The sequence below is a fragment of the Orbicella franksi genome, chromosome 2 (genome assembly GCF_964199315.1).
Source record: "Orbicella franksi chromosome 2, jaOrbFran1.1, whole genome shotgun sequence".
NCBI classification, from domain to species: Eukaryota; Metazoa; Cnidaria; class Anthozoa; order Scleractinia; family Merulinidae; genus Orbicella; species Orbicella franksi.
The window spans coordinates 31,307,007-31,327,073 of NC_138146.1; the positions used below are offsets into that span (position 1 = coordinate 31,307,007).

The 20,067-nt window shown below is 38.8% G+C and overlaps 1 protein-coding gene across 1 annotated transcript in view; it reads right to left on the reverse strand.

Annotated features, from left to right (window-relative positions):
• Nucleotides 1-20,067, reverse strand: part of LOC145479279 (uncharacterized) — a 34,593-nt gene that overhangs the window by 10,536 nt on the left and 3,990 nt on the right. The window contains exons 3-9 of the mRNA XM_081457596.1: nucleotides 17,102-17,813; nucleotides 12,259-12,662; nucleotides 11,349-11,424; nucleotides 9,690-9,886; nucleotides 8,156-8,294; nucleotides 4,387-4,642; nucleotides 3,236-3,783 (exon numbers count right to left, since the gene is read on the reverse strand). Of these exons, the coding sequence (XP_081313722.1) occupies nucleotides 3,236-3,783; nucleotides 4,387-4,642; nucleotides 8,156-8,294; nucleotides 9,690-9,886; nucleotides 11,349-11,424; nucleotides 12,259-12,662; nucleotides 17,102-17,813 (2,332 nt within the window). The remainder of the gene's footprint in view (nucleotides 1-3,235; nucleotides 3,784-4,386; nucleotides 4,643-8,155; nucleotides 8,295-9,689; nucleotides 9,887-11,348; nucleotides 11,425-12,258; nucleotides 12,663-17,101; nucleotides 17,814-20,067) is intronic.

Here is a 20,067-nt window from a genome sequence, read left to right on the forward strand (position 1 = left end):
AAATGGCCTGACTGTCAAGATAGGTGCGTGAAAGACTTTGATTGCCATTGGAAGTTTCCCACGAAAATTTTTTAACAAACAGCAAAATGTTAGATTAGGTACTGCACTTCATCTGGGTTAATAGCAGTTTTCTCCCCCTCCATTACACACCTTTCACCCTTCGTAAGGATTGAGGTGCTTCGTGTACCGGGTACAAACAGTAAATCCCCTCTGGCGATCAAATTTCTCTATCGCCTTCACACAAACGTATCTTGTGCAGACCCTCCACAAAATAATGGCAAATAATTTCTTAAAATAATATTTACCGTACGGTTATCACTTTCAGAGTTCCTGGAACATTAGCCTACAGAGCAGATGTTTTTCTTTCCATTTTCCAAGCAAGGAGATAAAGTAAGCGAGTGAGCGAACGAGCGCGTCTTGGGTGAGCAAAAGAAATGGGGAGAAGTTTGTTCTCCCTAACCAAATTTAGAGCTGTGGCCAAGCATTTTTTGCCCCACTCCTCCCCCTTCTCGCAGTTTCGTTCCTTCGCGTGCTTTTGCAAATAATGAACCTCTGCATATACATGGACCTGAACTTTTGATCCCAGCCGGGATATCGTACTCACTACCCTAAACTAACCGTCTGCCCATTAGTGCAGTGAGCCAGTTTGGAAACGGAAGAGCCGTTTTAACAATTTTTTGGAGATTTTTGTGCAAGGAAGAAATAACGTTTTCTTTTGTAGAAGTTTCTGAACTTGCTAGATTTCTTAGGCTGTCGATCGGGGTCAGAGAGTATGCGAAGTTTTAACCCTTTGAATACCAAACTTTCGCCAAAAAATACAATTTTTAAGCGTTTAGTTAGGTTTTTTGGCTGCCATGACGCTAAATAACCCAAGGTTTGCTAAGAAAGCTTTTTTTTTATATATACAAAAGGAGAGATTTTTCGAGGATTAGGTACAAAATTGAGCAATAGTTCAATTCTGGGCATGCGCATAAGCCAAAATTTGGACTTCCTTTTTTTGTTTTTTGTTTTTTGTTTTTTTGTTTTTTTGTTTTGCCATTAATCGTTCTCAATTTTATTTGTTGCTCCTTTCCTTTCTTTTTTTTCTCGGCCCTTTTACTCTGGCTACCTTTTGCGTTGCATGTTCTTTCTGGCTGCCGTGAAAAGTTAGATGTTAATTGCGGGCGAAGCCTAGAAATGGACCTTGATCAATCATAGGCGTAGTGGACCATTTTACCAACGTTTTTGCACCAAAACTGATTACGTTGTTTTTCGATTTGCGACGTCGGAATGTCGTCGATATCTACACCTGACCATTGTACGGAAAGGCCTAGCCTAGTACTACTATCTGCTTATCAAGAATATCTGATGACATTTAAATTGATGACGCCACAAGTGGTACAAAGAGCACGACCATTAATTACGCATATATGCGTAATTGGGGCTCAAAGGGTTAAACTAACTACATGTATTTTTGGAATTATTAATAACAGTTTCATTGGATGTACGAAAAATGAATGCCTTTGTTTTCACTGCAATTTGAGTGCGTTTGTATCCCGATTTCAACACTCACACATTCCGATTTTGTTCCATTTTTTTGGGCAAGGAGGTAACGCCAGGCTTCCCCCCACAACCCACCCAAAGTCCAAAGGTGCCCGTACGCCTACGCATGTTTCAAAACCTAACAACAAAAATCATAACGTGAGACCACGTTACTTGTATATGATAGAAGTTGTGTACAACTTCTAACTGATGAGAGTGACGTTACATCGCTCAGAGATCAGTTACTTAATTTAGATATTCTGTAGTTATAATCCGCTTCCAATCAATTTTGGATGAACAGAGACCCTGGGACCGAAATTAGATGAGAGAATCACTGCATGCTAAAATATTGCAGACATTATCACAGTTATACCATCTAAACCCACCCTAACTTATATAATTGCCACTGTACTGAACAGTTACATTGTTGCCTCCCCAAGGTCATGATCAATTGATATTTTTACAATAACTGTCTAATTTCTCGTGCACTGATTAGCTCTTTTTATCATCAATAAGAGTACAGACGGATAAAATTTTAATTTATGCAAGCTTTCAAGTTCAACTTTCAGCTGTCAAACTGTCAACAATTTAACCAATGAGATTTAAATATAGTTAAATGAAATTTAACATAGTTAACGACTAGGAGCTAGTCTGGTCAGTAGCGTTCTTATAGGCGGTTGTTAGTGTCTTGGCCGTCTGTGAGCGTTTGGTTAGCGTTTGGTGCGTTCTGTGGCGTTTGATATAGTTCAATGAAATTTTACATAGTTTATGACCAGGAGCTAGTCTGGTCAGTAGCGTTTTTTTGTAGGCGTTTGATAGTGCCTTGGCCATCTGTTAGCGTTTGTTTAGCGTTTGGTGCGTTCTGTAGTGTTTGCAGCAGTCATATGGTCGTGAGAGCCCTGGGGCTGACATTGTCCAGCAGTATTTTTGGTTAGTACATGTGTTGTCGTCCCATGTGCTCGCAGTGTGTTCATCGCTCTGTTAGTGTGGCGTTGTGGATTGAATTATAGTTTACCGGTTCTCGACGTTCCCTCCCTATCCCCCCCTCTTTTTAGCATTTTTTTTTTCCACCAATGCCATCTGGCTTGAGTGTGACGGGTGCCTGTAGGGGGCTTGGCGCGGGGGGCTCGTGGCTTGGTTGCGGGTTGGGCAGGCCAGTCGGGTGTTCTAGCGCCTTGGGGATGTTACTGCGGTTGCCGCCCCCGGGCTTCGTAGGCACCTTCCCTCCACTAGCGACTTGGGCGTTAATGGACCTTTTTAGGTAGCCAATCAAAAAGCGAGAAAAGCTATTGACAATGTTCGAGTCATTTTGAATAAAACGCACTTATCTTTGTTTACGGCAAGTTAACGGTGTCTTCTCTCCTCATTTATTCCCGGCATTTGACCATTTTGGGGTCTTGTTATTGTAAAAAACAAATTGACTTCAGTCTTTTATGCGTCTGTCCTGTTATTGATGATAAATTTCGTCATAACATTGTCAAAGTTTACCGCGGAACTACTCGCCTGCGACTCGTAGTTCCACAGCCACTTTGACAATGATATGACGCAATTTATCATCAATAAGAAGACAGACACATAAAAAACTGACGTCAATTTGTTAATCAGTGGTTACAATCACTTTCCAGAACAAAAAACAGCTACTCATATTTGGATATTTTGGTGTATGGCAAAAGGTGCCTTCATTAATTAGCATTATGGAGCAGGTGTTGCTTACCCCACGAGCGATCTGTCATGTTACAAATAGAGTAGACAATCAGCAAAAGATAACCAGATGGAAGGCAAAGTAGATACCAAACGCCATTAATCAAACAAAAAGCTTCTGTAGTGTGCAAACAGGCCGCCAAGATGAAAATCCCGATCAGGCCTCCCAAATACAGTGAGCTTACATCAGCAGGCAGCCCATCACCTGCACCAGCGGTGGTCGATAATAGAGCTGTACTAAGTGTTGGGTTTGAAGTTGGTGTTATGTTGTGTCGTGCTGTTGGAATAGCTGCAGTTGGGGTTGGAGTTGGTGGGTGCCCACGCTCATAGATATCATCAGCAGCCTGAGCAATCACGCCTACCGTGACAAAGGCCATCAGTAAAGAAAAAACGACCGTCAACAATTTTGCAGCTTTTAGCTGGAATTCCTGCGAAGTGTAAAGGCAGATTAACGCATATCCAACCGTAAGAAGTGTGAGAAGAACTACCAGGACAATGATATTCTCAATGAATTTGACATAAGACAAACCACTGGCTATGATTAGGATCACTGTGGAGGGGCTGAAAAAAAAGAGAAAAATCAACCGTTAATTTCTGTTCCTTGTTACGTTTTTAATCAATTGCCGATCTTTGATCACAAATCTATTGAGAGATTACCCACAAGGCAACAGTTTCCTTGCAAACATACCGTGCTGTACATTAAAGATGAAGAGCTTTATTAAGTTCAAAGTTTTGAGGTTTAGTATAGAGTTTTAAGGTCTGAATTTCCCTCTACCCTTTTTTTACTGCAAGTTGTACATTACAAAAAGGAAAGAGTATAGATTCCTGAGACCAACAACATAAAAATTGGTGGCAGAGTTTGAAACTCACTTCTACTTTTATGTTGCGGTACAAACCACAGTATAGAAAGATTGTGAGTAAGGAGCAAAAAATAAGCTAATGTACGGAAAATGACCATCTAATGAGCACAGGCACATACTGTAAGAGAAGTTATGTAGTCTTTTCCCTTAAAATTTCCTCCAAAATGTGACAGGTCCATTAAACCAACATTTGACTTTTACATGTATACCACTTGATCAACAATAATGGGGAAACACAGTTCAAGTCCAGTGTTATTTACTTACAAAAGTCGGAGATGGCTAGAGTCTGGACTTCCGAACAAACCTGATAATTGTTGAAAAAACCATCAGTGCCTGATAGAGAATGAACCCAAATGAAATGTAGTCATTGTTGTTCACTGTTAATTTCCATTCACTGATCAGAAGAGCAAGATTGGCTAAAGTGGAAGGAATCCAGCGCCGCCTTTGTTTGAAAAATTCGTCAAAATTGTCCGGACAGTAAGTGCTGTCCTCAGCTGCCGCACAGTATTCTAAACGCCACCCAGACTGCACCATCAGAGTACACAACCATCGGTCTTCACCTAAAGTGAGCGAGGAAGCGAGTTTCAATAATTCACTTATAATTCACTCTGCTTGCCGCCCCCCACCCTTCCCAAATTTTGTATAAACTGTTGTTGTGATATACTCTTGGGAGGTCTGCATATTCCCAATGAATTATGGGCAATTGGGAAACATTAATTAATAAATTATTAACTAAGACTTGAATATTATTGCGTTCGACGAAGTGGAACGCAAACCTAATTGTGACCTCTGGCTTTTCAGAGTTGGTTGCCCTGTGCACGGTTATTGGCCGAAAACCCCACATTCCTGTAAGGACACCAAAATGGCCACCCCGCTTGATTTTTGCAGGGGTATGTCACGGCCAGTAAACTGGTACCGTTTAATGCTAAGACATGTGATAAGACATGTGGCGAACATGTGAGTATGTGAGCAGGCCATGTGAGCTCGTCTTTCCTATGGATCTTTCTTTGACTTCTTTCCATTCAGTCGCCGTACGCTTCGCTATTATGTGCTCTCAGCATTAGGCTTTGGCCAATTTAAACGCTTCGAAGGTAGCATTTATCGAAATCTGAGGGAATTGTCCTTGTTTATTAACGCGACTTGGCTTTGGGATGATAACCGTGGGAACAGCTACATTTTGATTGCATTTGTTGATTAGTTCAGTCGCGACAGATAGCTCAGTCTTTATCCGGTCGCAATTTTATTGTTTGGAATCGGTGGAAAAGTATTCTGAAGGCAAGATCCGTGAGACTACTTTATTCATTAGGGGAAATACTTGAATTAGTCGCACGAAGTTTGTTTACGATAATCGACCACGCGAAAAGACCACGCGATTGCAAATGCTACAATCTTGGACAGAATAAAATGGAACAATTATCCCCCATCCCCCCCAAAGCAATGATGAAGGCGCGACGGAGCAAAAGCGCGCCATTTTGGCATCATTGAAATGGGTGGAGGGGTGGTACAGATGTTCCACTTATTTTGTCCAAGATTGTATTTAAGGTTTCAACGTGACAAGACAAAGGGAGCCAGTAGTTAGGAACTAATATGTCAACACATTTATCGGCAGTACAAGGAAGTGGTGTCTGTCGCAGTCACGCGCGTCAGAGCTCAATGGTAACGCTGATAGCCTAAGTTTAGGTACTACAAGTAGAGTGTATTTTGATAACAATGAATAAATAAAAACGTTATTCTTATCCCCACGTTCCAGAGTAGTATTGGGATTAATAACGAATCATATTAGTGCTCGAAAAGCTCAGTACAAACATGCTATTGAAAAAAAAAAAAGAATACCGAACGAAACACTGAGTTTCAGTACAAACACCTGAAGACAACTTCGAATTTCACACTAAGCGAGATGTTTAATACAGAACAATCTATCGTACTTCACAGGAGCTGATCAATAAAACTATCGAGTCTATGAATAGTCGTATCACTGCCATAATACGAAGTAATCACGAAAGACTGAAGTCAATAAAACTACTGTTCTCCTATAGGCACTTGCACTATGTTAAAACGATGCTTACACGTTTAAGTGACGGTTTACGACATATTTCCTACGATTTAAGTTGGTTTTTACTGCCCTGCTACAAAACCGTAATAAACCGTCAAAAAGAAAGTGAAGAATGATCATCGCAGTTACTTTTCCAATTTAAGCAATTGGAAAGAAGAAGCCTGAAAAAAAAAAAAAAAAATCAGGGCTTCAACGGGATTGGAACCCGTGACCTCCGCAAATACCGGTGCGATGCTCTACCAACTGAGCTATGAAGCCACACATTGGGAGCGAGGTCAAACAATTGAGTTCATATCTTCCCGTGAGGAGTGAAATGATGTGAGGTTTATATGAAATAATTCATATATGAACTGCGGTTGCAGATGAAAGTGAAGAATGATCATCGCAGTTACTTTTCCAATTTAAGCAATTGGAAAGAAGAAGCCTGAAAAAAAAAAAAAAAAAAAAAATCAGGGCTTCAGGGCGTTTTTTCAGGCTTCTTCTTTCCAATTGCTTAAATTGGAAAAGTAACTGCGATGATCATTCTTCACTTTCATCTACAACCGCAGTTCATATATGAATTATTTCATATAAACCTCACATCAAACCGTAAAAAATCGTCAATAAAAACTTGTAAATCGTTGAATTTGATTTCAACGTAGATAAAAATCGTGCAAGACTCTTTTTTATAAAGAAAACTATTCTACAGAAAGAAAATACTTCAATAGAAAAATATCCAATAACTGCCTGAAAAGTTAGGCTTTAAAAATAATGGAATGGAAGCGTGAGGGCTTGAGTGGCGCACTGGAGTAGCGCGTAAGTTGCGAGTCAAGGTGGGGTGTGAGAACTCTCCCGGGTTCGAGACCGTCCTCCTCTTCTGCTGCTTTTCTTTCTTTTTTTTTTTTTTCTTTCTGCGGGTAAGCTGAAATCTTCTTTTTTTTGTTGTAAAATCTGCTGGCAAACAGTGCCAATGCACTGCTATCAGTTCACTCTTTCTCCCTCACATCAATGAACCCTCCCTCCACGTGCACCATTGCCATCCACATATTGCCACAGGGTCAGAGGTGCAAAAAAAAAAAATCAACTTGTGAAGGTATCGATAAGGTACTTTTAAAAGGACGGCAATTCAAAATTAAATTCTGAAAAACTAAGAAAGCGAGCTTAATCAATGATGTGCAACGTTTAATACTTTTATTTCCCGTGCGCGCAATACCAACAATAAAAATATATTCGGCTTGGTTAAAGAAATAACTTTGCATTTGGCCAACGCTTCAGCACGCACTTATGCATATTCAATTTTCATATTAATAAAGTACATGACACACCAAAAATAAACCATGTCGTGATTTTATTTCAATTCTGCCTCAATCGCTCACAGAGATCATCAGATTTTATTTCGGTTAACGTTCTTTTCCCTTGGTTATCGAACGTGCGACAACAGATCAGATGTGATCTGCATAGCAAATATAGCTTCTTGTAACGCCAGTGTGGTCCTCAGACAATCTTGGACAGAATAAAATGGAACAATTATCCCCCATCCCCCCGAAAGCAATGATGAAGGCGCGACGGAGCAAAAGCGCGCCATTTTGGCATCATTGAAATGGGGGGAGGGGTGGTCCAGATGTTCCATTTATTTTGTCCAAGATTGTAGCTTTAATAGAATAATGTACGTAATTTAAATATTCTATGAAACTTGTGAGTCTACAGGAAGTGGCAGCGTCACGCAACGTATCAACAAATCGTGACCTCTTCACTAGCATGGACTTTGACACTATGCATATCTGACTGTAAAACCTCGGTTGCTGCTGAAAAATGTTGATTTTACCAATAGACAAAGGTTGAAAGTCAGCTAGTGAAATCATTTATTTACGGTATATATATATATGAAAGTGAGAGCGTCGAACGCACTCTCATAATCTGTGATTACTACTAGTTGTTAATTATATTTTTTCCTACTGCAATACTTGACATGGGGTAAATTTGGCCTCAGCTGGTCTCAGCTCAAGAAAGACAAAAAAGAGCTGTTAATGGATGTACTCACCCATGTCCTTGGTGAGAAAATCAAATGAGGTGTCAACTTTGGAAGAATATATCGGGAGCACATCCCGAAGTGCAGCAGCTCTGTAGACACTGAAACAGCCAGGTGAACACAGAACAGAACCAAGTACATGATTGGCCACCTGTACATGTATAATAAGTACGAAGAAAAAAATGAGTGCAGGCTAGGTAACTCGGTTAAAAGGCAAAGAAAAGTGTTAACACGATGACATGAAGACAGGTTTCCCCAGTTGGGGGGGGGGGGGCATATATAAATAGATTTCGGATGCTTGTTTTCTCACTTAGGGCTGTCAATCACAGATTGTGGTCTCAGTTAGGGTGTTCACTAATTTTAAAGCTGTCAAAGTATCTGTCAGGGTGCGTGCAAAGAAATAAACAAATGCTGTCACTTCCGTTTTAAGGTGGCTCCATAGGGAAATCATTTAAGGCGTTGCACGCGCAAGTGTTATGTTTTGAATGATGTTTTTGCATTCGCTTTCTCACCCAGTCCTTTCAAACTTATTACATGTAATAACGAATGATTAAATAGTGTTTTGCTATCATCTCTGTTAAAATTTTGGGCTTTGGTCTTGAATTATAAATGCCCAAACAAATGTGTTTTTTACTGTTTGTGTGGCTTTATTGGTGATTTTCTTGAATTTTCTTCAGTGAAATCTTCCAAAATTTTTACAACACATCGCTTCCCGCGGGATATGAATTTTAAACACAAAAAAAGTAGGGTTTGTCAAGGCAGTTTTTTCGATTTTTTGCAATTTATGTCTTTTACTGCTGCAAAAAATCTGGTCTTATAGATTTCCCTGAAAAACGAGCTCCGACTAAAATAAAATATTTACTACCAATCTGCCACATTTTACGGAATTTCACCGAAGGAAACGCGAGAAAATTCACTGTCAGTTTTGCTTTTTATGCTCATGTTGACGTCAGAAAATATCCAAAAACACTGACGTTTTCCTTTGAGCGCGCGCAGATTACTTGAGCTTTCGTCCTCAGCGTGCGTGCGATCGTAAAACCATAGGGAGCCACCTTAAGTGGTATCTTTTAGGGGTCAAATAAACATCTAACTACACCCAGATTGGTCTTATTCCCACTGTCTTATGAGCATCCTATCCCCAAGAGGGGGAGGGGGAGGGGCAGGTTTCACAGCTGGCTGTGAATAGAAAGCATACATGTACAGCCTACAATAACCCTTAACAACTTGGCTGCATACCAAATAAGTTAATAATTCCTGGATGTACACGTGTATACAGTGACAGCAATAACTAGTGTGATCATTAATATATACTAATTGTTATTCATGACTGGCCCTGAGGGAAACAAATTAATTTATTCTTGAGAATCTCATCGTTTTCTTAATCAGAGACAAGAGAAACATTTAAATCTGAGGGACACAGAATTACTAACAGCATAGCTTGCTGCTCAATAACAAGAGCAACAGTCTTGTTGTTATCTGTCCATTTGTAATGCCAGTACACATGATAAAACTTTCAGCTGAACACATACATATAATTTCTGTGTACCTTTTGGAACCAGTGTCCAATTGCGTAATCAAAGACCTGGTACCAGACAACAGGTCCAACCCCTAGGGGATGAGTCCTTCCACAAACAGCACCCACAGTGGGATCTCTTGCCATGAGATCAAGCAAAGCTTCCACTGATTCATGAGTGAATCTGACGTCAGCATCTGTTGTTAAGATGTAGGTGTTCTCATCTGTCACTGTAATGGCAAACAAAAACCAATAAATAATAATCATGGCAGCCATGATGGCAAAATCCATTATAATATTTTAGAAAACAGTCCTAAGAAAATACGTGCACTGATTGGTTAAAAATTGTGTTTCTACAACTCGATGGAAACACAGAACTAGCACGAGCTGTTGACGTAATGATGGCGCAAGCAAAGAGAATTTACAATTTGATAATCAAAGTTAACAAGTTGTTTTCCTTTTTTTCGTCGCATTGTTTTCTAAAAGAAGTAGAAAACATGTTCTCTGTGTTTCTATCGAGTTTAATAGAAACAGTCATGAAAGTTTGGGAGAACTTGAAAAAGCTGTGGAAACACTCGCCTGCGGCTCATGTTCCCACAGCATTTCTCGTTCTCCCAAACTTCCACTCGTGTTTCTATAACTCGATAGTAAATGTTTTCTATTTCTTAAATATTTACATAACATTCTGATTATGATGCTGCTTTTGTAAACTAAGGCACCCAAGAAAGTGGTGGAAATCAAGCCTAACTAAGGCCATCCTATAATAAAACTGGGTGGTCAATGGTAAATGAGAATGTGAGAAGGTGAGACTAGAGTTTTTCTTTACAAGCTTGAAACATTTTAATTGACTTTTTCAGCAGCGAGACTTCAAAGTGTTTTATAGTGACATTCAGACTCTAAGACATCCATACGTCATAAACAAATTAGGACTTTGACACTTTCTTAGCCTTGCAAAAAATCAAGACTCTGAGAAAGCTTTGTATTAAAAAGTTTGTGAGACCCGTGGTTTTTGAAGGACCATTAGCCAACCCTAATAATAGAATCCAGGTCTTTCAAGTATCTTGGCGTGGTAAATAACTGGCACCTGCATGAATCTTTTAACAATCATATTCTTGTCTGTGTTACTAGTTAAGTCTTTTAAAGAAATTGTTCTTTTTTAGTCTCCTGGAAATTTCTATTCCTATGACTGAAACTGAACCCCATACACAACTATGGCTACACCAGCCTATCCTAAATGAATGGAATGTAATATGGAATGGCGAGAGTGTGGTCAAATATCAATAATTTAATATGTAATTTGCACACACAAAAATCTGATTCCTCAATCCGTAGGTGAACATAAAGTAATTTACTATAACTGTTTTGAAAATTGCCCCACAATTCATATATATGGGCAAGCACAGTTACATGTAAATTAGATGTGTGCTTAGCAATGCTTAACAATGTCAACTCAAGGGTCCATATGATTTGTGATTTTTAACATGCTCACTGATTGGAAGTGAACAACATGGTCAGTATGCATAAACAAGATCTAGCTAGGTCATTTTGTTGCTCAGTCATGATGTCCTATCATAATGTAAAATTAGTTGGACAATTTCACAAATTTGATTAGACAATGTCTGAATGAGCGCACTATATGTACATGTATTTGTCAAGTGAGGTTTTTCCCAGATAATAATCGCACATGTGTACCTTCCATTTGCTTTTCTTTAAAATCCAGTACATAAGACATATACATGACTTGACTCCAGCGTTTCTTGTTCTTTACCTATAAGTAATTTCAGGAAACATTATAACTGTCACAGTGTTTTGTGCCACACTGGGCAGCATTAAGACATCAAAAAATTCAATAACATCAAAAACAGGACCCCCTCACTGTGTTTTTTGAGCGTCTCCTTGGTATACCCCCTGGAATTTTACATTACATACAAGAAATGGGGCAAATACATGTAACAAAGCATGAATTTTGACTCAAAATGTTTCTGTTCAGAATTTACTTTGAAGCTACCATAAAATAATGTTTGTCAACAGAGGAAAATTGCAAGATTTTTTGTAAGAGGTACATTGCACGTGCTGCCAAGGCCAGTTCATATGTGCAAAAAATAGGATCATTATTAATTAGTAGATCTGAATTCAACACAACAGCTACTCTGCATTGCTACAGTGTACATAAAGGTTGCACTGGAAGTGAGCAGCTCATTGATCAGGCCAATGTTCACCCTGTGTGCCACTTGTTTCCATACCGTGAAGTAACTAGGAGAATTTAAACCCCCCCCCCCCCCCGCCCCGCTATTTTGGTTCCCATTTCTACAACTGGGTGAAGAGAGGTACCATGAGAGTTAAGTGAAAGACGTTAGAACACGACACAATGACCCCAGCCAGGGCGGGAACCCAGAATTCTTGATCCAAGGTCTGCATCCGTGTTGTTGGAAAGGTGGGGCATTATAAATTACTATCCAGCCAATAGCATGGTTTGTTTTGTTAACAATTATCCACTGAATAGTGATTTATCTAGTAGACACCCTTCAAACAACTGGGACCAGCAAATTAATTACCCACTAGATCACAGTGTCTCCCACAATGCACCAAAAATGACACTCACCCGCAAATTATCTTTCAAATGGATATGAAAAAACATGCCTCCTGGCAGTCTCCAGCGCATCTGCATCCCATAAGGAGTCTTGATTTTCATGCAATGTTCAATCTTTACTTTCAGTGTCTTTGGAATCAATGAGATCAACTGCAAAACATAATTATTCAACACATCCCCTTTGATTGCACCATCAAAGAATATGTGTGACTCAATTTGGCGTTTTGATTTTTCCCTTGCGCAGTCAATGTCATGAAGAGACTGGAGCAGTTGTTCCATTTCTTGTTCAATTTCATGGTACATTGTTGTACATATATACACACAGGAATTGTTCACCAGCTCTCTGTGGTTGATCTGATAGTCATCCGTGATTGTGTTACGTCGATTCAACAAAAGATGTTGTTCCAAAAGCACACCTAAAAGAAATACAACTATACGTCAGCCATCTAAAGAAGTTGTCCAGATGTCAAACTACACTGTACAAACATGTACATGACCCAAGCTTGACACAAAGTAAAGTGATTATAAGCGTAAACGGCACATAGTGCATGCAGAAGCGATGAGGTTTAAAAATTGTTCCTAGAAGATTGGAACATAAGCAGACAAAATGATTCTTAACTTAAACTGTAGAACTTTTGTGTTAGAAATTTTAGGGGTTCACATTCAGTTGAGGGTAGTTCATTGGTAGTTCATTCAAGTAGTTCATGTACCAGGTCCATCGTGTTAGTCCATGTGCTAGGGGTCAGCAAAATGTACCAACCCAAAAGAAAGATTAATAACCAAATTTTCCAATACATAATAAAATAATTTCTGTTACAGTGTACTTTTCAAATTTCTTACATTAACTATTGTTTTTGTTTCAGCAAGGATAACACCTTATTATCTTTAAAGATATTTGGCAAAGCTAATTACCTCACTGGAAATTAATTTGTTGTTTTAACCATATACTTGTCATATCCAGTGTGCGACCCGCTTGTCTATTTAAAATTGTATGTATCGAAGATAAATTATTACGAGTTTGCCTGTGAGTGCAAATTTATCCAACACTGTATAAACCAAAATCCACCCCCGAATCTTCGTATAAAAACTGAAATTAAAAGCACTCTGCCGATCCCACAAACAGCAAAGGAAAGCTGCAAAGGAAAAGTTACTCTCTCTGAAATTGACACCTTATTATCTTTAAAAATATTTGGCAACACCAATTACCTCACTGGAAATTAATTTGTTGTTTTAACTGTGTACTTGTCATATCAATTAAAAGCACTCAGCTGATCCTACAAACAGCAAAGGAAAGCCGCAAACCTTCACCTATCGCCTGTGCAACTTACTTGTCTATCTAAACTTTTATGTGTGGAGGATATGTTCTTATTATAAGTTTGCCCGTGAATGCAAATTTATCTGATACTGTATAACCCAAAATCCACCCCTAAATCGTCTTTTAAAAGCTAGAATTAAAAGCACTCCACTGAACCTACAAACAGCAAATCCCAGAGTGCATTTCGCTTCCACAGAGCTATAAATCGTGCGCGACAAAAGTGCAACGGACATAAGCGTGACGAAATAAGTGGGAAATCACTATCCAAAGGAATGCAGCACACCAGCTTAAAGCGATGACGTCACACAATACGTCATCACTTAAAAATGAAAGGCTTTCTGCAATCAGACATTTTTCTAGAATTTCCAAGGTTACATGACTTGTTTGTTTACAATAAAGTTAAGTTAGATGCTCAGGAATTCACAATTTTTGAAAGCAATATTATGCATTAGCTTCCATTAATTCACTAATCAATGATAACTACTAATAAATGTTACTTTAAATCTACTAGCATTCTATTACGAATACTGATCTCTGATTGGCTATGCTACTCACTATCTATTCTGTGATACATGTAGAAAGTGAGTAGCATAGTAGCGTAGATTGTGAAGTGCACACTTGTTAACAAATGACCGCCACTTCTTGGCATTTTCGAAGTGTCTGTGAAGAGGATTTAGATGAAGTTTTGAACGACTAGTAGATTTATACTAAAACAATCAGATTGTTCGCTCTCAATTTCTATGCATGATAGAAATCTCGAGCCCATAATCTAATTGCTTATTATGCATGTGCATAACAACTGAAAGGCCGTGTGCAAGAACGTCCCCTAGATTTTTTGGCCATTCTGAAAGTGTTCAAAAATAGCTGAATTTTGGCATGTAGGTTTCGTTTTACCTGAGAAACATCGCTCTGAATTTTTTTTTGGCTGGGGCGCTCTTCGTTCTCGAGAAATAACATATGCAAAAAGCTCAGTTTTCCAAGCGGCATCTTTTGGAGATCTTTTGTTGAACAAAAAACAAAAGAAACCTTATTATTTTGTTGAACAGCAAACAGGCAGACTGTTTGTAGTGTATTCCACTGAATCTTAGCTGTCTTAAAGTCAAAGGAAAATAGTATATAGAGCAGAAATCTGGGAACAGATTGTTTACATCGGTTATTGTGACGTAAACACAACACGTGAATTGATCAAGCGGCAAACGAAATACCATCGAACAAAAAAGAGATGTGCCGCATTTGAGCTCTGTCAACTAATATCTTAAGCATTGTGTTAAAGTACCTTGTATGCCTGCCTGGTGGTTGAGAGGCATCATAAAGCCTCAATAAACCCGTAAGTCATCAGCACGTCTTAAAGAATCAAAATGTGTTCTGAAACTTCGAAGGTAGCTGATATACCGTAATCGTGTTATCGCTGTTCGAAGTCAGATCGAGCCAGGCAGCAAAGTCCAAGAGCAGTTCTTGCCCAAGAAAAATACCCTCTCGTGAGTTGTGGCCCATTTGCCAAGTGTTGCTAGTGTCAAAGTTTGGAAAGCGAGAACTGGTTTTTGACTTATAAAATTTGTCTTGTATCGACCGCCATGTTTTCCCGCGCACGAGGTGTAAAGACCCTTCCTGGCATGCATTGCGATCACGTTCTGCTCGCGTTTCTCGAACTGGTAACTAGATTGTTTCGGCTTTTTTCATTGAAAGATAATAATGGCCAACAAGTAGCGATCGATCGTAACATAGATCTGTGATCCAGGTTGTGTTGATTTTATTTCATATCAGCATGATTTGGAGTGTTTTGAACTTCTGGGATCAGCGGACATGCAGATGTATGGAGACCTGTACGTTGCGCAGAAGGGTTAATTTGTTAATCTGTTAGGCGGTGCGTGACATAAAACTACGCTCACGTTTGTTGAAAAATATGTATTTATCTCATGATTTTTAGCCATTTAAGACGTTGCTGTATTTGGAAAAGTGCTTATTTGATGTTTATTTGTTCAGTGCAGATAATCATTGTCCCAGATAACCAAAGTAAGTTCCAGATGTTAACACTATTTTCCGGCCACCATATTTTACCTATTTAAACCTGAAATCAACATTTTTGAGCTTATACATTGCGTACTTTTACCTATTTAGACCTGAAATTAACAATTTTTAGCTTATAAGTTCCGTGAAATTAACATTTTGCTGTTTTCTAAGTGCAATCAACATCCTTGCCGTCACACATTAACAAGAAATCAGCATTTTTACCTATTAAGACCTGAGATCAACAATTTTTAGCTTATAAGTTGCGTGAAATTAACATTTTGCTGTTTTCTAAGTGAAATCAACATCCTTGCCGTCACACGTTAACAAGAAATCAGCATTTTTACCTATTTAGACCTGAGATCAACAATTTTTAGCTTATAAGTTGCGTGAAATTAACATTTTACTGTTTTCTAAGTGAAATCAACATCCTTGCCGTCACACGTTAACGAGAAATCAGCATTTTTACCTATTTAGACCTGAAATTAACATTTTTGAGCATATACGTTGCGTGAAATTAACATTTTGCTGTTTTCTAAGTGAAATCAACATCCTTGCCGTCACGCGTTAACGTGAAATCAGCATTTTAACCTATTTAGACCTGAAATCAACATTTTTGAGTTTATACACTGCATGAAATTAACAGTTTGCTGTTTTCTAAGTGAAATCAACATCCCTACCGTCACAGGTTAACGTGAAATCAACATTTAAACCTTTTTTGACCTAAAATCGACATTTTTGAGCTTTTACGTTGCGTAAAATTGACATCTTGCTGCTTTCTAAGAGAAATCAACATCCTTGCCGTGGCGCGTTAACATGAGTCAACATTTTAAGCACTTTTGACCTGAAATCAACAAATTCGAGCTTATGTAAGCTGCGTGAAATTGACATTTTGCTGGTTTCTAAGTAAAATCAAAGTCCTTGCGGTCGCGGCAGGCCGATCCTTTGTGATAATAAACCGAGGCGAGACTTCGACTTATAACAAAGGCTTGGCTTGGCTATTATAACAAAGGATCGGCTTTGTTTATCATAACAAAGGCCCGGCTTTGTTTATTTGAAGGACTCAGCGGGAAAAGGGCGTCAGGTATTTTAATCAAAAGTGAACTTTGTCGAAAACGCTCCAAATTTCGCATGCAGTTTCGTTCAGGTATGTTAAGCAATGTCCCGTAGTTTTCGCACTAAAGTTCGCTTCATTCTCGAGATATTGCGTATGCAATAAACCACTCGGTTTTTCCAACCTGTGTGCCTTTTTTGCATACGTTATTTCTCGAGAACGAAAAGCAACCCAGCGAAAAAAGCTTCAGAGCAATGTTTCTCAGGTGAAACGAAGCCCACATGCCAAAATTCAGCTAGTTTGAAGCACTTTCAAAAATGGCCGAAAAATCTAGGGGACGTTCTTGCATACGGCCTTTCAATTGTACATTGAAAAATAAAAAATAATTCAAGTACAGTTTCATACGAACTGGACAGGTAACAGCAGGTAACAGGTAACAGTTCCATACCATTATACGTAGGTATCATACCATAACATACCATTATACGTAGGCATCCAAAACAAGCTAGACTCCTTGGCCATAATAAAATCTTGTCCCTTGAACAAATAATAGCCAACAGAGAGAAACTGCGCAAACAAGAAACATGCACCAATGACATAAAGCAAAACCTCCTTTTCGTTCCCATTAGGAAAATGAAGAACATCATCTTGAACACCATGGTTGATCAGTACCAGGGCAACTGTTATGGGTGTTGCTAGAGTCATTGGGAATGCAAATGCAAGAAATTGCATGCACATTGAGCAGGCCAGTATCCCTAACATGTATCCAACAAAGCTGGCTAATATTTGAACCATGAAATAAGGAAATGCACTGTGTTTGACATTGAATTCTGAAAACCCATGTGGAAGGCATGACAAGTCTGCTGTTTTGTAGACATGGCAAAATAAAGCTGCTACAAAAGGAATCAGAAGGAGTTTCCACAAGCTGGTGATAATGGCTGCCTTTCCACGTGCAGATTTTGAACTAGTAGCCACACCAAGAATTGTTTGCCCTTGTGGAAGTGTCACAGACACACCACTTAACTCAACTTGAACTGACTCATTGATGGACTGGTTGTGACCTGGAGGTGGTTGATCTTCAGGTGGTTCAATGGCTCTCTTGAATATCTTGGGGCACCACGCAAATGAAATGCTTAGCAGTGCTAATGGAATAGGGCCCCAAACCACAATTTCGGGTGATTTCTTGTGCACCTACAAACAAAAGAACAAATTCAATGCTGTGGTCTAAGAAAAATAATGAGGAGCCTAAAGGTTCCTAAAAGTTAGTTGCCTGTGGCACCTGGGCGCTTCTAGAGCACAGCCCTGAAATTACAATTTAAAAGGCAAACTGGATAATGCATGTACATGTACATGTAAGTACAACTGTGCTTATTTGATGGTAACAATAAATAAACAGACATGATATCACTGCAGTCTTGTCACTAACTTGTGACCTGATGACATGCAATCCAAGACTAGTGAAAGCCACTGTTTTTCAAGGGAGTGAAGCACCTAAATGTATATTGTCTATATATAGGGAGGTAAGAACAAACATATATGCATGTATATGCACATATACATGGATGGGGGGCATGTCACTTGATAAAGTTCTTACAAGGGGAACAAACCATTCTAGTAGAAATGTACCGTACAGTATGACTTGGGATTGAAAGCAATTAACTGCATGTACGGTGCATACTTTATTACTTGCGATAAAAATTTCAAACATTGACATTTTGGACATCATATTTTAGACATTTAATTTTCAGATACTTTTTATATCTCACTTTGGATAAATTTCGAACAAAAATTTTGGACACTTTGCTGAAACATAGCTAATGTAAAATTTACTGACAAAAAACATGTTTTAGACTAAAACAGCATCTGTGAAAATGATAGTTTTACTGCACCCTCAAGGTTTTACAGATACACTGACTGGAAAATAAGGAAAATTCTATCACTTGAACCATTATGTATCTCAAGCTGCCTCAACTAGGGTTCACCAGGGCTCGACACTAAGTTTTCAAGTTAGTAGCCTAGTGGCTAATGACAAATTCAATGTTACTAGCCGAAATTTCTTTTCACTGGCCAAGCATTGATGTTGGCTTGGTCCAATAACAGCAGAATTACTAGCAAGACTTCAAAGCACAACACAAGCGACTCACTTTCATACAGATCACAAAGAAAAATCTAGCGACTTTCCCGAAAAGACTCCCAGGACTCTGTTTTTCTTTGAGACTTCCTTGGAAAAATATTGAGACCCCAAGACATTGTTGTGAAAACTGTTGAGACTTCTTCACAGACAGGCGCTGTACAAATGTTTCAAAAGCAAACCAACTATCTGAACGATACTGCAAACCATCATTGGCGAAATTTGACTGCTAAAAACCGCTGATTTAAATGTTGACAGAATAAATCTTTCTCATCTAATTTTTTCTGTGGTGGTAAGTTTTGTCAGTATGCATACAACGACAAATCACCCACGTGTCGTTATGCTAAATGAAATGTTATCCCTTTACAGTTCCACACGACTTTGCTCATGATCTTGTCAGGAAGCTCATGATTTGTACTACTAATTTTGTAACAAAAAAGAACATCAATGTGTGCTTTCAGAAAAAGCTGCCTTGTTTGTCAAATATTTCTTTCAACATAATAACATGTTCAGTTACCCAATACATACAATGTACCACACAGCAAAAAGTATACAAACTTAAATTTGCATAATGTGCTGGACAGCACATGCCTGGTAACATGATACATCCACAATGAAATTCTGACCTTGTTTCCGAGAAAAGTGTTTGTGTTTGTCTTCCCTGAGGTACACAGAAACCAGTTCAGTCAATTTCATTTTGTTTACTAGCCAAAGTGGCTAGTGGAAATCCAAAACCTACTAGCCAAAACTAAATTTCTACCAGTCTGTGGCTAGTTGGCTACCATTAGTGTCAAGCCCTGGTTCGCTCAATAAAGGAGACTAGTGGCTTTGGAGCTACATTGTATTTAAAAGTTTTATATTTTACTGAAAATATTTCAGACACCTAAAATCTCGGACGCTTAGAAATTTCACGTGGTTTTATTTTTGGACACTTTCTTGTCTGAAATTAAAATCACTCATAATTTTTTGCAAGTAAGGCAGTCTGAATGTCCACTTCCACCCTTACTCCCCAGTAAAAATACAAAATGTACCTGTCCCCCCCCCCCTGCCCCACCCTGTCTTGTTTCTACTAATATTTATAACATGCCACAGAAAATGCAGCCAATCAGAATACAGGGAGGCCACTGTATATTCCACGATATTACACCCAACTTTCCCATTGTGCGCTGTGCGTATGTTGCATTGTTTGTTTGGCCAATGTATTTTCTATGGCAAGATATAAAATAGTTACTAACAGTATTTCTTTTTTTCTGTTGTTCTTTCATCACTTATATTTTCTTGGAATACACACAAGCCTTTACTTGCCAAAAGGCT